The following is a 10,801-nucleotide window of genomic DNA, read 5'->3' as shown; positions in this document are numbered from 1 at the left end:
CCCCCCACCACTACAGCAGATATTCTGTCCGCTCCCAGTCTGCAATTCCAGCAAGCCTTCTAAACTAGGGACAATCAAAAAGGGTTGGATGAAAAGGAAGATACATTCACAATGACCGGAAACCCAACTGCCTCTCTTACACTGCTGTCAGATTTGACCCCTCCGTCCCTCGAACGCACGTGGTTGACCGCGCCCCATCCCTCTCTCCCCATTGTTGCGACCTGTAGCTCCGATAAAACTGTCCGTGTATACTCGCTAACCAATTTTCGGCTTCTCTCGACCATCTCAGGCGGTCACAAACGCAGCGTGCGCACATGTGCCTGGAAACCACATGTACAAGGCGAAAGTGTTCTGGCGACGGGGAGTTTTGACGCAACAGTGGGGATCTGGCGACGGTGGGACAGTTATGGTCGGGCAGAGGCTGGCACAGATGCCCGGGGCTTGAGTTCAGAGACACTCGATGGGAATGGGCGTGATACTCAGGATGATGAAGATGATGAAGAATGGCGATTCGCTGTCCTCCTAGATGGACATGACAGCGAAGTCAAGTCAGTGTCGTGGTCGCCATCTGGGATGTTGTTGGCGACATGCTCCCGAGATAAGTCGATATGGATCTGGGAAGACTTGGATGACGGCGACAACAATTTCGAGACCGTAGCTGTCATGCAGGAACATGAAGGCGACGTAAAATGTGTCGCCTGGCATCCCGTGGAGGAGTGTCTGGCCAGCGCCAGCTACGACGACACCATTCGGTTGTGGCGTGAGGATATCGATGATTGGGGCCAGGTGGCATGCATCAAGGGTCATACGGGAACTGTCTGGCATCTAGACTGGGAGGGTATTGACAACGTGCCATCTACTGCTGCGGGGTGTGAACAGGGCACGTCCCAGTCTACTGAATGGAAGGACCAGCGTGCAATGTCTGGCCCTCGTCTCGCCTCATGCTCCGATGACAGAACAGTCCGCATCTGGAAACGAAAGCCTAAAGAACAGCGGGCACAACCACAGGTTGGAAGTACGGGTATCCCTAGTATCATTCGGCCAACAGGCACCGACGAAACGTGGGAAGAAGACGCTCTTCTCCCACAAATGCATGAGCTCTCCATCTACGCGGTTGCATGGAGCAAGCGCACTGGGCTATTAGCTTCTGTCGGTGCAGATGGACGCATCGTGGTCTACGAGGAGCTGTTCTTGACAACACCAGCACAAACGCTAGACACCAATACTCCTACAGATACACCTGCTACTACACCTCAACCTCATACAGAATGGGTAGCTATTGCGATATTGGAAGGTGCCCATGGCATCTACGAGATCAATCATGCTACATGGGCGACGCGCGCGGACCGAGACCGAACAGAAAACGAGGAAGTGCTTGTTACAACCGCAGACGATGGAAGTATCAAGGTCTGGACGCTTCGGAGATAATTCTTCGGGGCGTGAAAGAGATCCAGGGCGAGAATTTTTGCAGCGCGAGGTGGTTACGTCCCGGTTGAATAGTTATGTCGGACAGCCAGCGGGTAGAAAGGGTTGCGAAATCGGCATTAAAGAAAGCAAGAAGGGAGACTTCACTAAGTCGGAACATTAGGATCGAAGCCCCATCCGCTGTGTTTGCGTTGCAGCTTTCATGTAGTCACATTCATGTCTATGTATCTTACTAGTTCGGAGAAGCTGATAATGCTAACATGGTCAACAGACATGGCAAGAGATGGTACACTGGGGGCAATAGCATAGATGAAAATGAAAAAGAGAATAGCATGAAGATTGGCCATGAAGAATGGGAAAAAAAACTCGTATATGACCTGCTCAGCTTGGATTTATGGTTGTTCGCTGATGCTGTCGGTTCACATCATCTTCGTCGCTGTCCTCCCCCACTGCGTAATGTTCTCGCGCCATGTCCGGCGAATGGAGATCATCAAGCTCTGACTCGTCAAAATCTCCCGCCTCTACATCCGCTCCTGAGCGTTTGTTATGAAAGCGCTCTAGAACAGAACTCCCACTTACGTCCTCGTGGTACAGGCCTTGATACCTGCGTTGTCGTTGGCGGCTGCGCCAAATAAAGAAGCCCCAGACAGAAACGCCAATGATGACAACCACGAGGACTGCCTCTCCAGACTTGGCATAGGCCTTCCATTCTGCCTGTTTCATCCTCTCCTTCTCCTGCTCTTCGGCTGCAGTGCTGTTCGGATGACCACCCACGGATGTTTGAGGCAGTTTTTCACCATCAATGCGCGAGTCTGCAGGGCTACCACCGATACTTGCTATATCGACCTTCATGAAGCGATCAAGCATGTCTCGAGTTTGACGAGGGAGGTCGTAAGGCGCCATGTGGCTAGAATTATAAAGAAGAACATATGTCAAATTCCTCGCGTGTTGATAGATGCCCGCTGGTTCGCCCTCAAAAGTCCAATCATGCCGGGGAGCCCAGACGCCCGGTGATGTCTCGAAGCCGACGCCACCACCCCATTTCATATTGTTTATAAGCTGCTCGGTTCCAACGTGGTTGCAAATGAGGTCTTTATCACCGCTAAAGAGAAGAACTGAAATACCCGATTCGAGTAGACTGGGAAGTAGTTGAACAGCTGGCACTGACTTTTTCGGAAGAAAAGAACTGCTGACAGCCCCTGAGCATTCTTCCCACCCTGACTTCTTTTCAGGATTTATATTCAGAGCTTTAACAACGTCCGCCCTTCGTAAATACGGCTTCACATCCTTTAGATCTTGGGGCCAGTTCATGCCACATGACGGAGCCGTATCGCGGAGGCGGATATCATACATGTTGTAGCATTTGTTGTCAGAGTCTAGAGTCTTTGACAGAAGCTCCTGCAACACTGATTCACAGTCACCAATATGTACTTGATTTTTTCCACCTGTCTCCAGCTTCGATTGACAGACCGACTGTAACACTTCCAGGCTCTTCGCGGTCCGACTGTCTTCTTCAATAAGGCCTTCTTCGTATGCGAAAGTCAAGTAAGAGGGATACTGATCCGCAGGAGAGATCCAACCATTGCCGATTAAAAGGCCGCGAAGGTTCCATGGGCTTGCCGCATTCTTGTTCCGATCTAAAATAGCTTTCGCAATATATGGTATATGCTGACCGGCGTAGGATTCGCCCGCAAGGTAAATCTGCCAGAGTCAGAATCTTATGGCTAGGCAGTGAAACGACAATCCAAGGAATTTCATACGTCATCACCTTCATATTCCGGAAAAAGCTCAAAAAACTTGTCCAAGAATATAATGAAGTGCGCGGACATCTCGTCCAATTCATGAAGATAACTGTCGGTATTAACGTAACTGAAGCCAGTTCCAACCGGCTGATCCACGAAAAGCAGGTTGGCGAACTCATCCCAAGAACCTTCGTTATACTCCAACGTATTGTTGTCCTTCAGTCGATATGGGCCAACCTCCATCAATGCACCATCCATTGAGCTACATCCTGGGCCACCGTTAAGCCAGATTACAGTTCGCTGACGGTTGGCAATATGACGATTTTGGTAATGCCAAAAGAAGAGATTACCATTGTTCTGTGGGTCCACTTCAATATGCCTGTTTCAAAGAGCCGCGGTCAAAACCTCTGCAATGGAGTCCTGGTTGGGGGGGGTAACGATGTATAGATGAGATCCGGTAGTAGTGGCGAACTCACCCAGCATGCATCTTCAGCAAGGGTCCATCGGGGGCACCTGGCAACGAGCGAACATAGTAATCCGCAGCTGACTTGGCCGAGGTCAATGGAGGACCCCACAAGGCGAGCAATGATAGCAGCCATAGTGACTTGAAGGAAAAGGAGGTAGTGTCGCCCGTTTTGATTCCGGGGAACCCACGCGAGATTGCAGAAAACATGCCTCAAGGATTAAAGAGGGCGGATGGAGGGAGTAGAAGAACCACGAAAGAAGGGGGGGGCAGGGGGTTAAAAGTAGTGTTCAGAATTCCAGGTCCTACGAGGACTAGATCAGCGCCTAAGTCCGCATGGATGGTCCTTCTGCTGCTCCCAAAGATTGAGGTATATGGGTGGTAAGTAGCCGTGGCAGCAGGATGAATTAGCGAAGGACTAACGGATCGGAGAGAATGTAGGAGAAGAGGAAACGATGATTCTTTGCTGCCACACAGCCACAGGCCCGTCTATCGAATCAAGAATAATAATAGTGTCAAGAATAAACGGAGACGATGGCGTGGCCTTGGATGGAGTCGTTTCGGCGGCAATTATCGTACTGACTGTAATAATTCCAGACCGCTTTCGACTGAGCCGCCAAGATCTGTCCTGCCGATCGAGCGAGTATCTGTTTTTCCCTTGTTTATTTTCAATACCGTACCGGACCCTATCATTGCCTGTTTAGGGGATCTATAGGGCAACGATGAACGTCTGCCATGATGAGTCGAGGTTTCTTGTACAGACCATCAATAGTCTTTATTCATGGCAATGTAAGACGTGGTCCTTCGCCCCTCGATGTACGGAAACACTGCTTGTATATATACTACAGATAGGACCGACTTGGTTAAATAGCATATCTATTGGACTGTTTCTTATTTTCCTTTTCCTTTTTCTTTCTTTTTTTTTTTTTTTTTCAGTCTGGTTAGAGATATATAGCAGTTCAAGGCGATGAAGATTAATAAGGGCACTTGCTCAACCTCTTGTCCCTCCCTTACTCTTCCTCTCCTTATACACCTTGTAGAGGACTCTCCAACCCAGATCAGAAAAGATTATCAATGCCCTGGTCGGCGTCCTTTTTGATAAGATCAACCATCCCCTGCGCATCTGTCAGTAGTGGTCAATTCAACGAGTGAAATTACAAGGCACACACCTGAGGCATGATAGGTTGTCCATCATCACCTTTCACGTAGCGGAAGGGCATCTCAGTTCGTTCATGCTCACTGATTAGAATCTCCGGGTGATCGATATACTGGATCTTCTCTAGGGGTACTGTTGAATCGTTAGCTTTCCCACTAGTCATGGGTAAGTGGGATCTCGAGTCAGTGATTGAACCTTTCTCATGCACAACCATGCGGGTGACGCGCACGGCTGTATCAGTGGTCATCTGTTTGGGACCGAGTCGTCTTCCAGCATAACCCTTCTTTCTCAATTCGGACGTGCGATCTGTATGTCTCGGTTAGTAGCATGCGCGGTATACGTCTCTCTTCCACCAATTCCGATGAAATACTTGCCTCGCGGGGGATCATCGCCTATAGACGTGAAGGTCCCCTAGAAGTCAGCCAGGGTTGGAACCCCCAATGGAAAACCGGGAATTCGCACCAAGGATGCCCCCGAAAAGGAACACTTCAAAAATTTCTCCATCGGCGGGGCTCAGTTCAGCCTGAGCCGCGGGGTCTAACAGACAAACCTTAGACTTTCGATCCGCAAAAATCTCTTCAATACTGCGGTGCTCGACTTGTAACCCTTCTGTCGCGGCCAACTCTTCTGGCATCTGCAGGGAGGTGGGCACTGAACTAAGGAGAAATCGGCTGCCAGCCGCATGCGATTCGCGAGCGATGCAGCCATATTCCAAGGCCGACCAAGCCCCCAATTCAGGGTCCAAATGCTCAACCACGATGGTGACTGGGTTTGTGGAGGGGTTCTGGTCTGTCATTGTACTATAATTTGAGAGGCAGCTATCTCCAAATGAGAAAGTCTAACACAGAGCAATTTGAGGTAATATGATGCCGAGATGGTAGGCCGATGTGAATTCGGGATCAATGACGAAGTGGCCGTTTTTGGAGCAACCGAGAGAAATTAGGATAAATAAATAATACACAAATACGGAGCACTCTGTAGATTTGAAAGAGAGAGAAGAGAGGGGGGAGATAAAAAAAAGGAAAAGACAAAAAAATGTGTTTTTCGATAAATTCTTCACATTCAATGATAATAAGTACTCTAATAATTGCAAAATTGCAATAACTCATGGGCCCGAGAATATATATGGAATATACTCCGTACTGTGTGTACCTCCGACATGAAAGTTTAATATAGCATGGAAGGTCATGCTAGATGGTTATCTATGTTCTTTGCAATGACTTTACCAACACACCAACTGCCCCAAAAGTTTTATGGAAACTCACTTGAAGACTTGGTCTACGGGAAATGAATATAGGACTGGACCTAAATCAAGTACTAGATGCCATATCCTCGACACCAGTGTCAAGCCTTCTTTCTCAAGGTTCAGAGTACTCAATTATGCCCAGAGTGGAAACGCGGCCAAATTTGGAAACGGACAATACTGGATAAATTACCATACCATTCCATACCATACAGCAGCCCACTAGACGGAATTTCCCCCCATTCTACTACTTAGTACTTACCTTCAGTATACACGATCTATTCTTCAGACCCTTTGCTTTACTGTCTGCTGTGCCATCTGTCTCCTTCCGGTTGTGTCTACAATACACACTGAACTTTGATCATTTATATTCCACTGGGAACTCATCCACAAAAACGGGTTACTTACTCCCGTAGCTCGGTGGTGGGGTTCTCTGACGACACCCGTTCTTCACCTTACATCCAACCTCCTCCCCGCCTTCTAGCTCTCAGTCACTTACTACCTCACCTGCTACACATCATCTTCATAGACCGGCACAGGTCTATTCTTGCCAGTTTACCCCTTGGGTGAAAATAAGCTTTCGTAGACTTTTCCTTCATCTCCCCCTCTATCAATATGAATCCCCACCAGCAGAACAAAGTCGATACTGCCGTGAGCCGTCCATTTGCCGCCCCTCCATCATTTGCACCCAAAACTGACTGTCATTATGAACCTAGTCCCTATCCCCCGATGAGCAACGCCTATTGCGCCTCTACGGAAAGATGCCCACCAAGAAGGATCTCTTGCAGAATAAATTAAAGGTATGTGGGTTTGACGTCCCTTCGAATTTGCTCACTCGGCTGACGGATTTTCATGGTAAAGGAGCGGAAGTACTTCGATTCAGGTGATTACGCCCTGAGCAAGGCCGGCAAGGCCTCTGATGTGGGTGTCACCAATATTGGTTCTCAGCACCCTGTCCCCGAAAATATCCCTCATTTGACGGCTACCTCTCCTGGGACGAATAACCCAGCAGCCACCAGCAATGGTGGCAGTATCAACTCTCAAGGACAGCAGATACATGGCAGCATCAGTGGGCACCCGGCGTCCATTGGTTTTCAAAGCCGCAGCCCGGTGAAAGAAGGGAGCTATCTACAACGCGGAACTAGCGCTGATGAATCCGAGGGTAATACCGCTGCACTTAAAGATGCAAAGGAACCCAGCGTGAGTCCGCCCCCTGCTCGCAGTGGCGTTCCAATCCGGCGATAATCGGCCTTTGGCTCATATTCTCTTCTGATACTCCCCCTCCTTTGCTGTTTGTTGCATCATCATCATCGTCCATGTTTGTTTTCGGTTTTTGTTGCCCTGCGCGGTGATGGTCACATAAAAAAGAGCCTGGCGCTATGGTTTTGTGTTCCATGATGTCGTCACGAAGCTACCTTACCCTTGTCTTCCCCACTAAGCCTTTTTTCTTTTTCTCTTCCTTGATGTCTCTGCCTACTTTTCCTTATCTTTCTTTGAGAGTGGAGGTGAGGGTTAGTGCGCGAGAAAGGTTGTTTCAAGTAGCTTGTGCTTCACTGCTGTGCAAGGTTTGAAGGAAAGAGAGTTGGAAGCCAACTACAAAAATCCAGTGCATCTGGTGACTTAAATTTCTTAACTAAAACAGTTATTTCTACTAGTGTCTTTCTAGTCCTGTTTGAGACTTGCAGCAATGCATTTTCTTGGGCTGGCTCCCACTAGCCAGGCTAACTTCGTCTGCTATGCATCAGTTATATCCTGGCTTTGACTAGTGCTGTTATCATTCTCTGTTTATATCTCAGGTTACCTATTTTTTGCACGCTCTTTGTGCTCAAGGCTACTTGTTCTCACTCTTCCGATTATCAAGTTGATCTATATCTGAACATGTTACTGTTGACATCACGCCTCGTGCCTCTGAAAATGTTTCTCTTCTTGTGACTGCTCATACTCTCAGTACCCTGCATCCACCCCCTCTTTTCATATTTGATGCATGTTCGGCCATTTGTGGTTCGTTGGTCAGGCCTTTCTCAACAAGAATGATATGATACCTCCCAATATATACAGCCCATAACATTGTATCAACCGGACAGGTCAGCCGAGTAGATGTGGGCATAATCCCGATAACTGTGTCTCGTTCTTGATCCGGTGGTGGCAAAATGACGAACAGTTTATTCATAATCGAGGAATCATGTATAGGACCCATGGACATGGACTAAGCAATGTCGCGAGACGGCGCGTAGTCAATCAATCTATGACACGCCACATGTCGAAAGGTGAGAGGGGGACATGGCCGATACAAGAGTCTCGTGGGGGTGGGGCTATGGAAAGGAAGATGGGAAAGCCACCGCCAGTTTCACCGTAAGACTGAAATCAATTTTAACTTCCATACATAAAACAGCATTGTACATGAGTAGAGGACCAATTGCATAGTGATGCAGTTCCTACCGTTACTAGTAGTAACAAAGGTGGGCGCAAGAGGAAGGGGCAAAGGGAAGATAGCCAATCATGTGGACGTGAGATAGGTCAAGAAGTAGAAGTATAGCTAATACCAAGAAAAGAAAAGAGGAGGGTCACTGGTTCAGGGAGACAACGTGCATGGAAAAGACAAGGCAGATTCGATTCCGTCGTGACGGTCATCTTCTAGTGTAAATTGTTCCAGACTTATCGAAGCATATATGCTTGCAGACTATGGTTCCGCGGGAATATACACATTCTTGTCTTACACTTGATTTATGAAAGGCATTATTGACACCTGCAGGGCATCACGACCGTCCGAACTCTCAGGCATCATCGTCAGGCATTCCAACAGGGCTCGACGCGAGAGTGATGAGCCGTGCATTCACGCGCCCTTGATGAAGCAAGAGTTTCAGCTGCAGCAATGGCGTGTCGTCCGAACGCGAACGGAAGAGTGCTGGTCCGTCTCTGATTAGTGTCTTGAAATATCCAAGATTTACGCCACACAATGGCCCTGCCATTTCCTTCAATAGGCATCCAAGCTGACAGTCGGAGCCCAAAAGAAACTCTCGATATTGGCCTGATATCAGAAAGTATAATTGACGGGATAAGTCCCCTGCACCGACGCGTCGAAGCCAGGTTGCACTGTCTCGCGTATGAAATGGGCATAGTGCCACCAAGTGGTCCATCATGGTTCTCAGTCGGTCTTCCAATGGCTAGCTAATCCCGAATCCAAATCATCGTTTTCGCCAAGCCATAGCTCCACAGCGTACAAAGCCATGGTGCAGGCTAAGTTGACCCATCGCCAAAGATTGCCGCCGCCGCCCCTTTGGCTGCTCCACCACTCTCCATTACCGCCCATCGCCTGAGAAGTAGAGGCGAAGTGTTGCATTAAGAGACTGGTATAAACCGCAATCAGGATTGATGGAGAAAAGTAGCTGAGGAGACCCAGGAACTGGCCAGCGGCATCAGAATCATCCAAAGAGGCTTCCTGCGAGAGAGCCCGTGCACCTGATTCACGGACAGCAGGGATGATCCGAGTGGATGCATACAGCACACAGATACGGTATGCGAGTGAGATTAGGACGGAGGGGGTGACGGCCCCAAAGACCGCAGAGATCACATTGAAAGCTGCATGGATAATAGAGGGCAAAAGAGACAGGGCGTGCAGCAAAGTGGTGTAGGAGGCCATGAAGATCGGCGGTAGTGGGGGAAAGTCCCCAGCTTGCGCGGGAGAGGGAGCCTGTTCAACAGGGTAGGACGGTTGGTAATCTGTGAATATCTGATAGATACACAGTACGATATATGCGAATAGAAGAGAGCTCTCCACTGGATTCCCACGGCCACTACCGATCCCCCACGCGCACAAGATCACCGCACATGTGATAGATACCCCAATCAAGGCAGCATCTACATTAGAGATCTCAGGGAACTGCAAAACGCGCCAGAGAAAGTATACTGCGCTCGAGATTGCGGACCCGGAGAACACCAGAAGGCCGATCTGCCAGATCTTTAGTTATGGTCTCATGCAACAACGAACGAGGTAAAACGATTAAGACGCAGGAGTAGAAGCCATGACGGATACGTACCATCCAGCTATCACTGCGACCACCTCGGTTAACAAGCCATCGAGTGATCTGCCCTGCAGCCTGTATCACCAACAAACTGCAAAACCCTTCCACCAGCTGGAAGACTGGCGTCGACCATCGCAACAGTTTATCCCAGTTTCCTATAGTTACCGACTCCACCAATCCACCAGGTCCAAAGAGCCATTCTTGAACGGACGTGTCCTGCGCTCGTTTCCCGGTAAAAGTCCGTTCTGCCCATCCAGTTGTGTTATCTGTATCGATCGAAAAGCGGTTCAGCGACCAAATCAGCAAGACCGGAATTATGATCCATTGAGTTGATCGAATAACAGTGATCAAAGAGGCACGTAGCCATGAGCGTTCGGGGGTGGTGAGTCTCAGAAGGGAAAACAGGAAATAGAAGATGGCTAGAGATAGAGAAAAGGCCAGACCGCATGTCTTTCCGCCTACATCGAAGGCCAGGGGGATGGAAGAGACAGTCACGAACAAGAAAAAAGCGGACGAGAGAACCCGGAAGAGCCACATCGGACGGTGGGGATCAGACACAAGGGTAAAGTTATACAGAGGAGGTAGGGGGGAGGATAACAAAAGATGCCGCAGAGAGTCGGATGATAATGGTGCAAACTGACGCGATGGAGGTTTGAGCGGAGAAACTCTCCCAAGAATGATGCAAACGTTGGAGAACGAAGCAGCCCAAAAACCAAAGGAAAACAAAAGGAAAAGAAAAAGTAAAAGAAA

The 10,801-nt window shown here is 48.8% G+C and overlaps 5 protein-coding genes across 5 annotated transcripts; 2 read left to right on the top strand and 3 right to left on the bottom strand.

Moving 5' to 3' along the window:
• Positions 1-111: 111 nt before the first annotated feature.
• cia1 (iron-sulfur cluster assembly protein CIA1) lies at positions 112-1,428 on the top strand (the record flags this gene model as incomplete). The annotated part of the gene is made up of 1 exon (XM_015556560.1): positions 112-1,428. The coding sequence occupies one exon, from the start codon at positions 112-114 to the stop codon at positions 1,426-1,428; it is 1,317 nt and encodes a 438-aa protein (XP_015401146.1).
• Positions 1,429-1,806: 378 nt separating this feature from the next.
• kexA (serine-type carboxypeptidase kexA) lies at positions 1,807-3,871 on the bottom strand (the record flags this gene model as incomplete). Its single annotated transcript, XM_015556559.1, has 3 exons — positions 3,644-3,871; positions 3,186-3,546; positions 1,807-3,126 (listed from the first exon to the last, which is right to left on the bottom strand). Exons 1-3 carry the CDS (start codon positions 3,838-3,840, stop codon positions 1,807-1,809), a joined length of 1,878 nt encoding a protein of 625 aa, XP_015401148.1. The 5' UTR covers positions 3,841-3,871.
• Positions 3,872-4,688: 817 nt separating this feature from the next.
• On the bottom strand, positions 4,689-5,582 carry ANOM_011302 (SAM-dependent methyltransferase; the record flags this gene model as incomplete). The annotated part of the gene is made up of 4 exons (XM_015556558.1): positions 4,689-4,745; positions 4,800-4,918; positions 4,982-5,092; positions 5,249-5,582. The coding sequence occupies 4 exons, from the start codon at positions 5,580-5,582 to the stop codon at positions 4,689-4,691; spliced, it is 621 nt and encodes a 206-aa protein (XP_015401147.1).
• A 919-nt stretch (positions 5,583-6,501) lies between these two features.
• On the top strand, positions 6,502-7,446 carry ANOM_011301 (endosulfine family protein). Its single transcript, XM_015556557.1, has 3 exons — positions 6,502-6,680; positions 6,746-6,829; positions 6,891-7,446. Exons 1-3 carry the CDS (start codon positions 6,645-6,647, stop codon positions 7,272-7,274), a joined length of 504 nt encoding a protein of 167 aa, XP_015401150.1. The 5' UTR covers positions 6,502-6,644; the 3' UTR covers positions 7,275-7,446.
• Positions 7,447-9,174: 1,728 nt separating this feature from the next.
• ANOM_011300 (ICE2 family protein) lies at positions 9,175-10,588 on the bottom strand (the record flags this gene model as incomplete). Its single annotated transcript, XM_015556556.1, has 2 exons — positions 9,175-9,978; positions 10,067-10,588. The coding sequence occupies 2 exons, from the start codon at positions 10,586-10,588 to the stop codon at positions 9,175-9,177; spliced, it is 1,326 nt and encodes a 441-aa protein (XP_015401149.1).
• Between the last annotated feature and the right edge of the window lie 213 nt (positions 10,589-10,801).

The sequence above is a fragment of the Aspergillus nomiae genome, assembly GCF_001204775.2.
Source record: "Aspergillus nomiae NRRL 13137 chromosome Unknown contig00660, whole genome shotgun sequence".
NCBI classification, from domain to species: domain Eukaryota; kingdom Fungi; phylum Ascomycota; class Eurotiomycetes; order Eurotiales; family Aspergillaceae; genus Aspergillus; species Aspergillus nomiae.
This window is presented reverse-complemented; position numbering and strand designations above follow the sequence as displayed.

Coding starts and splice junctions, on each gene's coding strand:
- ANOM_011301 (XM_015556557.1), top strand. CDS start 6,645: ATGAATCCCCACCAGCAGAACAAAGTCGATACTGCC. Junction 6,681..6,745: donor AGAACAAAGTCGATACTGCC/GTGAGCCGTCCA, acceptor TTATGAACCTAG/TCCCTATCCCCCGATGAGCA. Junction 6,830..6,890: donor TCTTGCAGAATAAATTAAAG/GTATGTGGGTTT, acceptor TTCATGGTAAAG/GAGCGGAAGTACTTCGATTC.